Source organism: Monodon monoceros, unplaced genomic scaffold (genome assembly GCF_005190385.1).
Source record: "Monodon monoceros isolate NGI ecotype Baffin Bay Population unplaced genomic scaffold, NGI_Narwhal_1 Super_Scaffold_18, whole genome shotgun sequence".
NCBI classification, from domain to species: domain Eukaryota; kingdom Metazoa; phylum Chordata; class Mammalia; order Artiodactyla; family Monodontidae; genus Monodon; species Monodon monoceros.
In genome coordinates this window covers 79,640,781-79,657,523 of record NW_021703774.1, presented here as the reverse complement: position 1 = coordinate 79,657,523, position 16,743 = coordinate 79,640,781, and the positions used below count along the sequence as shown (strand labels likewise).

The following is a 16,743-nucleotide window of genomic DNA, read 5'->3' as shown; positions in this document are numbered from 1 at the left end:
GGACCTTGTGATTTCATTAGGGAGGAAGCTAATGAATAATTAGCTGGTAAGTGTTAAAGAACTAGGACAGAAAATAAGGGCTATGGAGACAGAGCAAGAGAGCTCGTGGGCAGGGAGGTCAAATCATACAGAGCTTCATAAGCTATGATAAGGAGTATAGATTTAATTTCTATGCACTCAAGATGAAATCCAAAATCCCTAACATAGCCAGCAAGGCCCTGCACGGTTTGGCCTGCCTGCCTCTCCAGCCTCATTTGGGGCCACTCTGCCTCTTACTTAACACACTCGTCTTCGGCTGCTCAAAACAGCAAATTCTTTCCTGAATCAGGAGGTCTTTGCACAGGATCACCTTGTTCAGCTCCCATGTCCTAGACCAAGACATGGGCCGCAGCTGCCCACAGGGATGCCTGGTTGTATTCACACAAAGACACTCAACATGCTCTGCTTCTGTGCATGCCCTTCTCTCTTCCTAAAAGATCTTTCCCTCCACTCTTTGCCAACTCCTATTTCTCCTTGAAGTCTGCACATAAATGTCAGTTGCTCAAAAGGCATTTCCTGACTCCCAGTCTGAATTGGGTGCCCTTTCTACACTTGTCCACAGTGCCCTGTGCTTTCCCTTCACAGCCCTTTCTCAGTTTGTAAGTACACATTCACTTATACGATCATTTGTCTATCAACTATCCACGTGTGAGCCTGTAAGCTCCATGTCCCTGTCTGCTTTTCTCCATATACTATCTCCAGCACCCAGTACAGTGCCTGAGCAGAGGAGAGCTCAAAAATATTAGTTTATTAAATAAATGAATGGAAGAAAGAGGGGAGACCAGCTAGACCTTGAAAGAGGAGGAGTGTCTGGATAGGCAGAGGAGAGTAGCAAAGACATCCAAGGATGAAAAAGCAGCATTAATAGGTGAAGGTTTGGAGGGGCAGATGCACAGCGTGAGTGTAAGAGAAGAGGCTTCTGTCCTCGAGCAGAGGGCTTCTCAGGGGAGCTGAAAGGCCTAGTGTATTTAAGGCATGTTAGAAAAAGAGCACAGAGGACTTGGAATATTAGGACTAGCGGTTCCGATTTGGAAGATGTTTGAGTAGAAGAACAATATGGCTAATTTGAGTTCGGAGAGGGTTGATCTAAGGGCGTAGACCAGACAGATAGAAAGGAGAGTAGAAGCGAAGGTGACCAGTTGGGAGACTGAGTGGGAGAAGACTGGTCTCCAGCTAAGGCGGCACATGAAGTAACTTGTGAGGTAATGTTAGAGGTTGAGAATCATTCAGACCTGGTAACTATTTCATGACCTTGGAGAAGCTGCGGGGAACCAAGGAAAGAAGGAGGCAAGATGATTCCAGGGTCTCCAGCCAGGGAACAGAGTGAAGGGCAAACAGATGTCAGGAGGGCATGCCAGAACCACGAGCCAGCTTCTCAGCTTGGATTTAGATGCAATGAGTTCACGGCCATGGAAATCCAGCCAAGAGCTGGAGGTGCCAACCTGGAGCTTGGGGGAGAGCTCCTGAAGGCACTGTGCAAGTGAGGGGTGAAGGAGTGAGGAGAGTGTACGAGAAAACCACAGGGTCCAGGACTGGCCGCCTTGTAGGAGGTGAGAGAAGGAGGCTGTTTGGAGGCCGAGAGGTCTGTGGGAGAAGTAGGAGACCAAGGAACACAGTCTCGTGACTCCAAAGTCATGAGAAGCTTGAGAACGAGCAGGTGGTCAGATCAAGTGTTGCGGGGAGTCACGGAGATGGGACCACTGTGAGGTCTCTCCTTTCAGGATAGTAAGACATGGGTGACCTTTAGCGAGGAGCTGGGACAGAAGCCAAAGCAGTGAGAGTGTGGCCGACGAGTGGGTGGCAAGGACACATTAGAGCAGATGTGGATCACTTGGTCAAAAAGTTTGCCACGAAGGGAAGGGGATACTAACACAGCAGCGCCAGGGGACACGTTCCCTTTGGCCTCAGAGGACAGGACATGCAAGATGCCCTCTCTGTCTATGTGTGTCCCTCCAAGTCCAGTCCCTTTGTGAGACATCTCAGCCCTAAACCAAGGACGGACAGGAAGAAAGATACATTTGTACCACTTCCCAAGAATGGTCTTCCTGAAGGAGAAAGACTGATTTGTTTCATGGTCAGAGGAAGCTGGCGAGGCATGCGGTAGCAGAGACAAAGGAGTGTTTACTTATTAAAGGGAGCTGAGGGGGGGTTACTTTCTGCAGGGTCAAGAATCTGAAAAAAAAATCAAGGGCTGAGAAATTTGGGGGGAAATGTCACAGATCTTTGCTCCAAGTGAATGTCCCTCAGGCCAGTCATTAAAAATACCCTGGCTGCAACCCTGGTCTTTCCATGTAAGCCAAGAGCCAAACAGCTCTTTTCACCCACTGTCCCTGATACCATCTGGCCACACGTCAAGCAATTCAACTACTGTTTGTGTCCTCCCTTGAAACCGGAGAGCTGACGTTTAGCTCCGGTAATCTGTCACTTTCCACCGCCCTCAGATGAGGCCCGGGCTATGTATAGCTGGGGGGTTGGCACATGATGTATCCATGCTAGAATGGGAATGGAACAGCTATTTTATGAGATTCAAGTGAACATTGGGGCCTCTTGGGGCTGGACTGGGAGGCTTCTAAAAGAGCCTTGAGGGAAAGGGAGGCTGTTGATTGTTTTTATTAGCACTTTGGGGCTATCACCTTGGTCAAGGCCAAGGAAAAGACCCAGAGGTCATTGCTATGTGTTCTTTCCACTCCACCACATTGAGAAGCAGTATAACAGCAACAATAAAAATAGCGCCTCTTGAGTGCTTGCTATATGCCAGATACTGCTCCAGCACCTTACATGAATTATCTTATGGAATCTTCATGAAAGCCACATGAAGTAGAAGTTTGAGATGAGGAAATAGAGGCACAGAGAGGTTAACCAACTTGCCCAGAGCCACACAGCGTTTAAGTGACACAGCTGGGATTCCAACCCTGACACTCTGGCTCCAGGGCCCAAGCTTTCATCCATTACATTACATTCCCTTCATCTGGGCCTCAGAGGGACCTGGGCCCGAATCCTGGCTCTGCCACTTATCAGGTATGAGACTCTGGGCAGGTCACAACTTCTCTGATTTCAATTTTCTAATCTGAAAATGCGAGATCTAATTCTTGCAGGAGTAACATGTATGCAAGTGCTTATGAATGTTTGTTCCCTATAAATTCACTATAGGGCAACCTCATTACCCAAGCCGGTGGTTCTTGAATCTGAGCCCGCGTCAGCATTACCTGGAGGGAAGCCTTGTAAAAACCCAGATTGCTGGGTCCAACCCAGAATTCCTAATTCGGCAGGCCTGGGATGGGACCTACGAGTGTGCATGTCTGACTAGGTCTCAGGAGATGCTCATGCTGCGGGTCCTGGGTCCACACCCTGAGAACCACCGCCTTACAACTGTCTCTAACATATAAACACGATCTCCCTGGGTAGCATTTTGTAATGTCCAAAATGACTGACTGAGGGAGGCTGTTCCTGGAGTCCAGGGGTTCTTTTTTGTTTTCTGTTTTTCATACTAAAAATATTATTGCAATGGGATTTTGGGGGGAAAATGGATTTGACTGACATGGGGGTGAGGCCATGCCCTTTTCCAATTTTTTCTCAGCAGAGTTCTGTTTCCGAGAGCCTGTGAAAACGCAGTCTGGTAGCCCAAATGTCGACACCCCTTGGTAACCCCCTTCCTGGGAAGAGTCCCACACATTATCCACCGCGTTCCTGCAGCCAGAGAGAGACTATCCCTTTTCTAACGAGACTTTCCATAGGTTGGTGCACTTCCTCAAAAAAAAGAAAAAGAAATCAGAGGGAAGGACGGAGGCTGCAGCTGGGAGAGCCCTTCTAAATGTAAAATGATGGCAGACAGGCCTCTTTGCTGCATCTCCCCCATAGCGCACATTAAAAAGCAGAAGAGAAACCTGCTGCTGCTTGGCTGAACTTTACGAAATGTCTGACTAGTGTTTATTTTGATAACATCTGCTAATGACAACAAATGCCACGTATAACTAACCTGAGAGTTAGTTTTCAATGTACTTTCACATACACAATACATTCGAGAATAGTCCTTTCCTGAGCACCAGACGTGGGCCGTTCACTTTACACACACCCCTCTTTTCTCTTCAGAGGAACCCTGGGACAAGGGGTTGGTGGTCTCTCTTTTACAAAGGAAGGGGCTCAGCCTTGAGCAACTCAGTGACCTGCCAACTGTCTGGACAGTGTAAGGACTCAGACCCACGGGGTCTCCCTCCTAAGTATATGCTTCTTGCATTGCTGGGCCATGGTGCGGGCTGCTGTTTATGGGTTGTATTCACTCTTTCCTTCGGGTTCAAGAAATGCTCTCAGTTCCTTCACAGGGAAGCTGGGTGTGTGTGGCCAGGCTAAGGAATGGCTTGGGGTGCGGAGCCAGGGCAGTGTAAGGTAGAGGCAGGTGAGCGTGTGAAGGAGTATCTGCTGGCCCGTCTCCCTGCCCAGCACACGGCAGATGGTGAGGAGAGCTCTGCCTGGCTTGGGGCACCGGGCAGCAGGCGGGCGCTCCTGGAACAGGCTCTCTGGGCACTGAGAAGTGGCTCTGGCCTGCCCAGCCCATTGCATGGCAAGATGGTGCTCTGGCCATGTTCCTGCATGTCTTTCCAAACAGAAATGGCTTATCTGGATCAAACCACATTCAGTCTACGGAAGAGGGAACCTCAGAGGCTTCATTGGACAGATGCAGCACTTTGTGGGGACTGGCTTTTTTAATAGAACAAGTCATTTTTTTTTTTTTTTTGCAATACATCCTATTTTTATTTTTTTAAATTGAAGTAGAATTGATTTACAGTGTTGTATTAGTTTCAGGTGTACAGCAAAGTGATTCAGTTGTACAGGTATATGATATATAATATATATAACATATATATATATATTATGTATATATATCCTTTTTCAGATTCTTTGGAACAAGTCATTTTAGATGCTAAGGCTGAGCTGATAATTATGCAAAAATACTCCACACCAACCAGTGAAGCTCAAACTGCAATAGGGCTGCTGCTTTTAAAGAAAAATCTTGTGATTCTGAAACAGATTTTGTTCGTTTCTATTTTGCTACTTTACACTACAATTATCCTTATAATACTTTTATCACAGTGACTTTTGTGGTCTCTCATATCTCCATTTAGAAATTTATAACTTTGGGAGGAGGTCTGCCTCAAGGATACGATGACTAGATATCCTATTTGGGCTTGAATATTATCGAGGGCTTTTGCGGGTGGGAGGAGTGAGAAAAGAAGGTTCCAATGGTCTAAAAGCTTCTGAATCAACACTGTATTTGCCATTTTGTAAAATCTCTATTTCCGTATTAATTCTGTGTATGGAAGAGAACATTTAACTGTAATCAACTCAATCCACACTCTTACCATAGCACTTCTTGTCTTTTCACCATCTCACCCCAGGCTCTAGTTTTATTACTGAGAAGTGCAGAGCAAACACGCACCCAACAGTTCAGTGGCACGTGGGCTCTAAGGAGAAGTGCAACTGAAGAGTGAGCCTGGGCACTCATCTTCTGAGAGCACTGGCTCTACGCGAGGATTTAGTCCCAAAGCCAAAACAAAATAAGCCTGACCTCATCTGAGTTTTCCGAGTGCAGCAGGTGCGAGTTTGGAGAATCCCATCCTTGGGCAGTGAACAGTTGGAAGAAATACCTGAATCCTGTGTGTGTTGCGGTTCTCTGCCCAGTGTTCCCACATCATCCCATCTGTGGATTCACTTGCCTCCCAACACTTCATTTTGCCTTCCTCTCTTGAGGTTTGGAAATGCAACCACTGGGACATTTTCCAGTGCTAAATAGGTTTGAAGACAGCATCAGCCTTAGAGAACCCAGAGGTTTCTGTCCATACTGTGTATGTATTTTGGACTGAGAGTCCCATGGTTAAAAAAAAATCTGTTTTACCCATATTTCAGCAGGATTAAGCAGGGATGACAAACAGTTCCCTGAATCTGACAGATTCAGTTTAATTTTTCACATTTCCACTCAATTCTTTTTTAAAAACGGATTTAATTTTTAAAAGATATCAAGGAGAAATATAGTTCCAATGTAGGCAATGAATCTGTAATTCCATGCTTTTTTCTTTTCTCTCCATCCATCCTTCTACCCACCCACCCAACATTTATTAAATACCAAGTAGGCGGTGCTAAGCATTATTCCCTCTACTCACACCAGTCACTTCAGTTCAACACATAGTCCAGTTGTGAAATTAAACACTGCTTAAGTGTGGGTGAAAATCCAGAATTCAAACTAGAGACACTTGTCCTTTTGTAAGTTGGCACTGCTTACAAACAGGAAGCGATCCAATTCAGCAATCCCAGTTCCTTGGTGTAGTGGAAGGAACATGATGTTTGGAAACAAGTAGACGTGGGTTCAAATCCTGCTTCATGCTGTGCCATTTTATAGCTTTGTGACTTGGGGCAATTTCTACTCAACTCTATGGAATCATTTCTTTGTACATAATGTGAGAATACGTTGTAAGAATTCAACAGAATGACATATGCAAAGCACCCATATTGGACATGTTTTATGGTAAGTTCATAATAAGTGCCATTTCCATACCCCTCCAGCCTCATCTGTTCATTTAACATTCATTCAGCAAACACCATTGAGAGCCCACTGTGAATCAGACACTGATCTAGGTGCTGGAGTACAGCAATGAAGAGAACAAAGTCCTTGTCTCTGTGGGTTTTACACTCTACAGCAGTGTAGAACAATATGCACTATGTCAGCCAAGGGCTATGGAGAAGAACAAAGTAAGGTTGAAGGGATAAGGGGGTGCTTGGAGAGTGTGATTTATATAGGTGGTCAAGATGACTTCTTTCATGAGATGACACTTAAGCATAGACCTAAAGGAAGTGAGTTCTCATCATCAACAAAAGAAGACCAACTCCTTAGCTACCAGGGACCATGTCATCTGCATTTTCTAAGTAAGCAGTGCATGAATATTTGACAAATAAATGAAAGAATGAATATTTCTATTTGGGTGTTCACAAGACTTAGTTCCACGTTATAGAACACTCACCAGTTTTCTCTGAGCAGCTTCCCCGTACTTTTCTGTTAAACATGCTAACATGTTAGTATCCCATATTCATATACCCCCAGGGTTCTCAGATTTTTGTCATCTCTTATGGAGAAAAGGGAAGTGTGCCATGGCAACCAAATAGATGCTTTTCCTCCCTTTCTGAAGGTAAATCCTGGACCCTGATCTGAGATTCTTTAAGGCACCTTCTGATCTGGCCTTAGAAACCCCTGTAATTCCACTGGAAACCTCTCAAGGAGGGGGAGGCTTCCCATGGGCCAAGATCTTCCCTTTCTTAGGAGGTCCAAAGTATTAATCACTGACTGTGTGAGTGAGGGGACCGTGGGAGAAGACTGGGAGACCTGGCAGAGTCCCTAGAGCAGACCTGAATCCCTGCAGCCCCCAAACCAACTTCATGTCTCAGCAGTTTTTCAAATCAGAGGAATGTTGACAGGTCCATTGTCATTCAGGAGCGTCAACAGACCAAAGGTCAAGCAGGTGCAACATGATTATGGTCATCTGGAAAATTTCTCCAACCCAACAGACCAGTATAGTGCTTTGCAAACTTTAACATGCCTATGAATCACCTGTGGATCCTGTTTAAATGTAACAAACACCCTGCTTATACCATTGCCACTGGTGTGGTCTGCCATCCACATTTTGAACATCAAGCCTCAAGTGGTCCCCAAACTTGGCTGCACATTAGAATCACCCAGGGAGGTTTTAAAAACTGTAGCACCTGGATATCATCCCTTCCCCTATGACCAGTTAAATCAGTGCTGGTGGGGGGTGGGGGGGTGGGAAAGACCCAGGCATAGGTGTTTTTTAAAACTCTGTAGGTGAGTCCCACGTGCAGCCAAGGTTGAGAGCTACTGCAACTGGCCAAGAACAGGGGCTACATTTCAAGTGACAGGTGAAGGGAATTAGCATTTGATAAGCACCAGCTGTATTTCAGGCCCTCAGCAGTCTACATAGTTCCTAAGTAGTAGACAACGTAACAAAGTAATAATACCTGACACTTGTCCAGCTTCTTATAATCTTATGAGAAATTTTTATTCACCTGTTTTCATTGAATTCTCTTAATTCACTGAGGTAGAAAGCACACAGTTGATGTTTTAGATTAATAAAACGTGATGCATATTTGTGACTTGCCCCGGATCGAATAGTAAATGAAAGAGAAATTCAGTTACTCTGACACACAGCTGTCTGTTTTGCCCAAGCACTGCGACCTCACCTGAAGTTGGATACACGAGGATGGCTGTGCACAAAAGTCATGTCGACGACACTGGGCATATGGCAGAACCTAAAGAGGCTTCAGTCACCCCACCAAAGATTTCTCACTGATATATAGATTGATTAGGAAACTGAGACCTGAATATAGAAGGGAGCTCAGTCTGTTGTGGGCCTTGGCAGACTGAGAGCAGCGGCATTAGGACACTTAGCAGAACCCAAAAGCCTGCAATGCACGGGATTCAGATCCTTGGTTCTGCCGTAGATGATGGAACCAGCCTCCTCCTCCCCTGTAGGGCCTAATGGATGATCTGTTCTGGAATCACCATCTAAAAAGTATTGGGAAATAACCTGCTTACCAGCCCTGGACAGTCAGTCATAACAATAACCCTCCCTGCTGGTGGACAGGCCATTTCCAATAATTTTTAGGCAGTGATCTTGCCATTTGATATCCAAGAGGGCTCGGGAGAGAGCCCCTGGGCAGGTCATGTGTGGGGATGGCAGTGGCTTTTTTGTGGTGAGCGAAGTGGGACCTCCTTAAGCAGGAAGAGCAGAAGGCCCTGCAGAGGGGATCCTCTGGGGAAGCATCAGAGGGGATGCAGAGGGGAAGTAGCCTTGGACGTCCCAAGAAACAATAGGTGCAGCTGGTCAACCTGGCGGTCAACTACCGGAGTGATGTGGCTATTTCTGTGCCAGGACCCCAGGTTGCCTGCCAATCCCAGGGACCAGTCACCCTAAACAAATGAAGTGATATTTACTGTTCACAGTGTGGAAAGCATTGCTTGTTCACCATCTATTAAGTGACTCATTCATTCATGCTATGATTCCTGAGAGTCCCACTAAGAGCAAAAGATATTTGACGAATGAATATTTCTATTCAAGGATTCACAGTACGTATTTTCATGTTCTGAAACACTAACTTGCCTGAGAAAAATCCCCTGTAGTTTTTCCTAATCCTGTAAATGTATATTGGTTACAGGTTGGTGTGTTTAGTTGCTCCCATAGGACATACATACACAGTGCACAGCCTCAGCTCTGGAGATGAATGTGATCAGAGTGCCCAGTGATTCCAACACTGAGGCCTCCTTTCTCCTTTCCCTCTAGAGTGGCCATGAAATCATTTCTCTGTACGCATGAAGCTCACTAGGAAAAGTTTTCACCTTTTCCTTCCTTCTTTTTCAGGTTGGAATGCTGGTTTCCTAGAGGTGGAGTGGTGTAGAGGAAAGGAAATGGGCCTTGGACTGGGGGATAAGATCTGTGTGACGGTAGGAGGGGAAGAGGAAGAAGTAAATGGTTCTGCAAATCTGGCCTAGGCATTTGGCAGGACCATGACACCGTTTCCAGCGAGCTCAGGAACTCACAATGTGGACACCATACTGCTGGGGTTCCTTCTGACATCAAGGCACCCTCTGTCACATGACCAGGTCATTCATTCAGTTGTGTTTTTGGCTCACAAGCAGTTTTTCTGTCCTTGTCCATAGGAACTTGATTCCATCTCTGTTTTTTTTTTTTTTTTTTAACTTTCCCCCCTTACCAAGTTTGCTTTGAATTCAGTTGCCTTCAGGAAGCTTCCAGTCTAGGGGGAGAACTCCAACATATGTCTCCAAGGAGAGAAAGAGTGAGTTAGAAGGAGCCTGAAGGGAATGGAAGAACTTCTTAAATGCAAGGAGGCTGCAGTGTGACTGAAAATGTGGAAGGGGCCTAATTCAAGAACTGACGCTGATGATGTTGTGGAATCTATCAGACACAGGCTCCGTAAGCCTTGGCGATCAGAGGGAGAGGGTCTGTGATCGGGGAAGGTCACTCCACCTTTCTGGGCGTGGCTGGCTGTGAATAAGCAACATGGCATCGCATCACCAGTCCTGAGCTCTCTGAGAGTGGCCTGGGGTCCTCAGTCTCTAAAGTGACGGGTTAGGCTGGGCTGTATCTAAAATCCCGACTGAAAGGGGGTGAGGGCTGAAAGGAGTCAGCATTTGTCCAGTACCTTCTGTGTGCCAGAAGCTGAGCTCTTGCCATCCTGCCTCACTGAATCCTCACGCCATCTCCGGCATCTCACATCACAAGTAAGGAACCTGAACACAGACAGACTTCCTTGGGAGTTAAACCCAGGTCTATCTGATTTGGAAGCCCACGTTAGAGCACATCCCCTCTCAAGCATTTCAACCTGAGAGAGGTCAGTGATGTCGAATGTGGGAGGACTTTCTCTGGCAATATTTATAGAACATGATAGGCATAGCACTTGCACTGCTGTTTCAAGGCGAAGGTGGAAGCAGGCAACAAAGGAGCAAGGAAGAATCAAATTCAGTGCCCGTATCCTCCTCTTGTGTCTCTGAGTCCTGCGGTACTAACAGGATTCAGCCATTGTGGTATGACTACATTTGCTGACTTGGCCAAAGCTGAAGGAAATAGTATACAAAATTGCAACTCCCTTTATAATCTGAGTTGACACCTCAATAGAAAAAATGGGGAAAAGACATAGAAAAATAAGAAAAAATGTAAATGGCAAATAATTTTATGAAAAATTCAGCCTAGCTAGAAATCAAAGAATATCCATTAAAACAACAATAAAAATATAAATAGACAAAGGTTTTTAAAACTCTGAAAATTGTGTCAGTGTCCAAAAAGAGAGAAATTCTGTAATGGCCTATATGGGAAAAGAATCTAAAAAAGAGTGAATATGTGTATACGTATAACTGATTCACTTTGCTGTACACCTGAAACTAACACAACATTGTAAATCAACTATACTCCAATAAAATTTTTTTAAAAAATTAAAAGGAAAAAGAACAGAAATTATCTTAAAAATATGTATGATCATACAGTGGAATACTATGCCAGCATTAACATTATGTTTGTCAAGAATTTAAAGCTATTTAGTGACATAGGAACACTCACAATATACTGAAACGAAATAAGCAGGAAACAAAACTATAAAAATGGTATATGGGCTTCCCTGGTGGCGCAGTGGTTGAGAGTCCGCCTGCCGATGCAGGGGACACGGGCTCATGCTCCGGTCCGGGAGGATCCCACATGCTGCGGAGCGGCTGGGCCCGTGAGCCATGGCCGCTGAGCCTGCGCGTCCGGAGCCTGTGCTCCGCAACGGGAGAGGCCACAACAGTGAGAGGCCCGCGTACCGCAAAAAAAAAAAAAAAAAGGTGTAAACCTAATTGGAAAACGTGATTTTATGCATAGAAAAAAATACTGGAAAGAACTCTATCAGAACATTAACCATGTTTAGCTCTGGGTGGCAGTTCTTATTGCCTGCTTTGTCTTTTCCACATAGTCTAACATATTCTTACACTAGTGTGTTGTTACTTTGTGGATGAAATGCCCAACCAAGAATCAGGATTACCAGCTGTGTAAGTCACAACACTGTAAGGCCGCATGTATGACGTGAGAGGTTCAGAAAAATCTAGATGGTTCACAAGGTTCTTTTGAGCTCTAACACTTCACTCATTCATTCAACAAGCATTTACAGAACATCTGTATAGAGCTACGTACAATGCACCAACACTGGGGTCCCCCAGAATTAGACCCCAACCAAATGCAAAGCAAAGTTTGAGTGTGATGCCTCCCGGTGCCATTTGACTTGCCCTTTTTCTGCCTAAGCTTTTAATGGCCTCATATTCTTCCCTTTCTCCTCTTCCCCTTATCAAACCCTGCTCTCAACACAAAACTCAAACTTGATCAGATGGAAGTGTAAATGGATAGCAATGTCTTAAAAGACGGCTTCTCCCAGAGGGGCTTGACTAAGTAGGGATAAAAATTTTACCTAAAGGAACGAGGCCCTCGTGGCCAAATTTTAGGAAAAAGCTAGTGGGGTGGAAAAAGATTTGGGAGTTATCAGCACCTTAGCTCTTGGGGTTCCCTCTCTGACCCTCGCTTATTTGTCTGGTAAATTCTACTCATTTTCACAAATCAATTCTTCCTTGTCATGCCTTCCACATCTCTCCCAGAGGGCAGGGTGCTTCCTCTTTCCTCTGCACTCCCAGAGGACCTTATGTTGCCCTACTATTACAGTGACCCCGTTGCACTGTGGTTTTTCATTTGTATTGCACTGTAATTTCCACATCAGGCTATGAGCCACCTGAGTGCCTCATGTTCCCGGTATCCACAGCGTGCACCCCAAGGCCCAACCTAGAGTAAGTGACAGATGTATGACTAAATGATCTGCATTTCAAGGCCCCAAGTCGAGCAGTGACCTCCTTACCCTGTGGATGGGACTGTTTCTGGGTGTTTCAACGTCAGTCCTTACAGCAGCAGACAAAAAATTGACCATAGTACCTTTGGATTTTTTTTATCAGAATGGGATGGCCTTTACGTGACAAGTTATGAACTTCTAATTCCTAACCTTCTAACCCTTAGAAATTCCCTGGGTTTTCAACCTGAGGATGGCAACTCATCACCGGAGAGGGAAATCAATTTAATAGGTTGGGATTAGTATTTTTTTAATGAAATACAATAGAAGAATAGAAAATAACAATAAAATAGAAGACAAAAGTATTTTAAATCCAAGTATTCCCCAAATAATAATGTGTTGTCCTATGAAACTTTTGTTTCACCTGTGTATGTGTCTGTACACATTACGTCATAGTGAGTTATGATAAAAAACATGGACAGCCACCTTCCCCAGGGTGGGTGGTGGTGGGATGAATTGGGAGATTGGGATTGACATATATACACTAATATGTATAAAATAGATAACTAATAAGAACCAGCTGTATAAAAAGTAAATAAAATAAAATTCAAAAAAACAAAAAGAAGAAAGCAAGCCACCTTCCCAAACTATTGGGAGGGAAGGAGCCCGCCCCTTCCTGTGCTGTCTGCCCAGGGCTGAGATTTCACTGTCTCCTCCCTTCGTTCTATCCCAAACAGACACAGCTCTGGGATGGGCAGGATATTTTCCTTAGTGTAGGTTTGGAGTCCAGGGAATTAAGAGGACAAAATAGGCTTTTCTGACCACAAAAAAAATTTAGAGGCTCACATCTACCCTCTCGTATCAGTCATGGGATTCCTGGAACCAGTCTTGTCCTGGATTCTGAGGAACAGCCGGCACCTGACAGGTATCTCAACAAAGGCCCACCCCTACCTCCCCCCAACACGCGCGGAGGGAGCCCTACCTCCCCCAGGGTTTGGACATTTGCACGAGCAGCGCCTCTGGGGCTCCGTGCCTCTCAGCTGATACAGATGATACAGCTGGCATCATCAGGCCCAGGCTCACAGGCTGAGCACTCTATTTAAGGAAGACTCTTGAAATAATACTGAACAGGGTATCCACCAACTCCTTGTACATTGTCTCATTTGATTCCAGCAGTAACGCAGTATAGGGGCTAAAACTGCCTTCACCCGCACGAGTAGAGTGATCTTGGGCAACTTAGCCTCTCTGTGCCTCAGTTTCCCCATCTGTAAAAGGGGGATAGTAACTGTATCTACATCAGAGAAGTACTGTAAAGATCAAACCAGCTACCACATACAATCCCTGCACACAGGAAGCATTCAATAAATGTTGATTATTATTATTTAATCATCTCATAAGCCTGTATGATAGTTATTTTTTTCAGATTTATAGATAAGAAAATGAGGCTCAGAGAAATTAAGTAACCTGCCCTATGTCATGCGTCCAGTAGAGGCAAAGCCAGAATATATATCAGGAACTCCTAACTCCAAGTTCTGTGATCTCTTTCCCTTAGTGATTTAGGAGTCTGTGGGGCATCAGACTACCTCCTGTGCTCAACTTCCTCCTTGTCAGTCTCTGCCGGGCACTCTTGGATCAAAGGTGCCTGGAAGGATGGTGAGTCCTGGGCAAAGCTCCTTCTCAGGATTTTCCTTGGGAGTACAGAATTCATCTTTGGGGGAGACAGATTCTTGAGGGAGTTTGTGTGTGAGTGTGTGTGTGTGTGTGTGTGCATGTGTGTTAATATAACAGGGAATCAGAAATGGGGTCATTGCTTGCACTGGCATTCTTTTTGCGTTCTAGGCTAAGTGGACAGATACGAGCAGATATGGTAGAATCCTTACGCCTTCAATTAACTTTTCATAAGTACGTCTCTATAATTGAGTAGGGCAGTTTGAGATGGAGATAATCATGTGAGTGAGGATTTCATGGGCTGAGCAACAGCTGTGCTGTATGTCCTGGTTTTTTCCAGCCTGTAATTTTCCCGTATATATAGTACAAAGACCTAATAACGGTCCCTGCTTTTTCCTCACTTGTAACCCACAGAGGTTTCTTGTCCACCAGAGCTCTCTGTAATGACCACACTGCCGTATATAAATCCTCTGAAAATAGATACGTGTGTGATGATCGGGAGACACAGGATTCTGCAATACTTTTTTAATTATCAAAGATATTTTGATGTGTTTGGGGTGGTTTTCCTGGATTTTATTACAGCCACTTTTTCTTGAGAATTAAAATCCACGTGGGTTTTACATGGTAATTCTGTTCATCAGAGTCTTTGATTATAAAGTATGTCAGTTATGTCTCAATAACACTGGAAAAAAAGAAAGAAAAAAAGGCATCTGATTGAGCTGAGCTTTCTGGCTGCGCCGGTTAATAAACTGCTGTAGTTCTCCAGTTGTCCTTTTCACAGATTTGTGCCTGGGCTGAGCCCGACCTGGGGACTGATAAGGGATCTTGGTGCCTATTAGAATTCTTGGCACTCACAGGTGTTCCTGAGTGTAAGCGATCTGAAACTGTCCAGGAGGAACTGTGGGAGGAGTTCGATTAGAGAACGGGTCCCAGCGCCAGGTTTACGGACAGGCCATGTAATGCAGATGAAATAAGAACTGACTTCAGCATCTTCCCTGAACTCACACCAAGAACTTTCTGAGAAAGAGAAATATTCCCATTAATGAACGCGCAGCTCAAATCTTCCCACATCTACACTGTGCGATGTTGACTAAAACCGAGTCACAGGAGAGGCTCATCGCTTAGTGATATTCCCCATCTGACCCACGAGGACAGGCAAGGTCAAATGACTCCTGCTTCATCAGGATCATGGGGAGACTTAAGGGAACAAAGAGTAGGAAATTAGCACGCCGAATGAAACCTGCAAATAACCCTGAATTTCATTTCAGTCAGGCTTTTTAACAATAGCTTTAACATTCTCTGAGAAAAAGAGTAGCTTGAACTATTGCCCTTGAGAAATCAAGAGGACCATCAGATGACAGACTTTACATCTTTACAGACTATTATGCAGCACGTTCAATTGTCCCATCTTAAGAGTCTGGACCCACCCCTGTTTTTCACACATCCCAGCTTTGCAACAAGAATATCTTCAGATTTGCCTGAGACTGAAATGCGGCAAGACTTGAGGATATACTCTCAGAGCCCTCAGGTCCTCCCATGCCGACCACTGGCCACCTCCCGCTCCCTTGGGCCATGTGGTCTGGGGGCCCCCCACTCACCTCCAGCACGATTTCTTTCATTTGGAACTGTTTCTGCGCGACTTTATCTGAAGACACGGGCTCATGGTAGTAGAGGCAGAGCAAGTCGTATTTCTTCAAAACCTGCTTGAAGTTCTTCTCGGTTAGACTGACCACGCGGTCCTTGCCGTCATAGGTGGGGAAGTTCAGCCCCTCCTCTGCCCTGCAGGAGGACAGCAGGTAGACCGCCACCACAAACAGGTGGGTTCTCTTCATCTGGGCGAAGTTTTGTTTTTCTTTCCCAGAGACACGGTGTGTAGGAAAGAGACTGGTGCCTTAGAGGACTTGCTGGGAGCAGTGGGGAGCAGAGAGGCCGATCTCGTCTCTCTCCTTGGCCCTTCCTGGGCCCGAGAACCCCCTCTTCACCTTCTCCGGCTGCTGACTGTAATTGTGGGCTTGGGACGAAGCGTGCAGAGGCTCACACCCATGCATGTGTAGAACCAGAGCCAGGCTAGGCGGCCCAGCCCCAGATACCTCGCATAGCTCTGCCCAGCCCCTGTCTCATCAGGAACTCCATTTTTAGGATGCAGTTGTTTCAGGCTAAAAATAAATCATGCAATGAATTAAAAAGTTAGATATGGCACTGTTGAGGGATTCGCTGATACAGTTTGTCAGGCCGGTGGAGGAGGAGGTGGGAGGGAGACGGGGGGAACGTGTGCACATGAAATAGGGAGGGCGGGAAGGTCAGAGGAGAGAAGTTCACTCAAGAGGGAGGAGGAGAAAAGGAGAGGACAGAGACGTGGCACTTGGATGTGCACAGGGCCACTCAGACGCTGTTGAATCGGTCTATTACCCCAGGGAACTACTTCAGTCTGTCCCTTCCTGGCAGGCTGCTCATCCCCTACCTACTCACTGCTGACCTGGGGACCAGCCGGACCCCCAGGTGGACTTGACGTTCTGCACCTGCCTTTTCCCTGGCTGGCCACTGCGCCGTGTCCCCGTGGCTCTGCCGGTCACTGGGCGAGGAATGTAGGGTCACCCTTTCTCCACAGAAAGCGTGGAGCTTCCCAGGAGCCCAGCCCACCCGGGGTCACAGTTCCTCTCC

General features: G+C 45.8%; 1 protein-coding gene across 2 annotated transcripts in view; it reads right to left on the bottom strand.

Annotated features, from left to right (window-relative positions):
- CASQ2 (calsequestrin 2) overlaps nucleotides 1–16,122 on the bottom strand; it is a 61,503-nt gene extending 45,381 nt beyond the window's left edge. For both annotated transcript variants that reach the window (XM_029229861.1, XM_029229862.1), the window contains exon 1: nucleotides 15,681–16,122. In XM_029229861.1, the coding sequence (XP_029085694.1) occupies nucleotides 15,681–15,914 (234 nt within the window). In that variant the 5' untranslated portion in view covers nucleotides 15,915–16,122. The remainder of the gene's footprint in view (nucleotides 1–15,680) is intronic.
- Nucleotides 16,123–16,743: the final 621 nt, after the last annotated feature.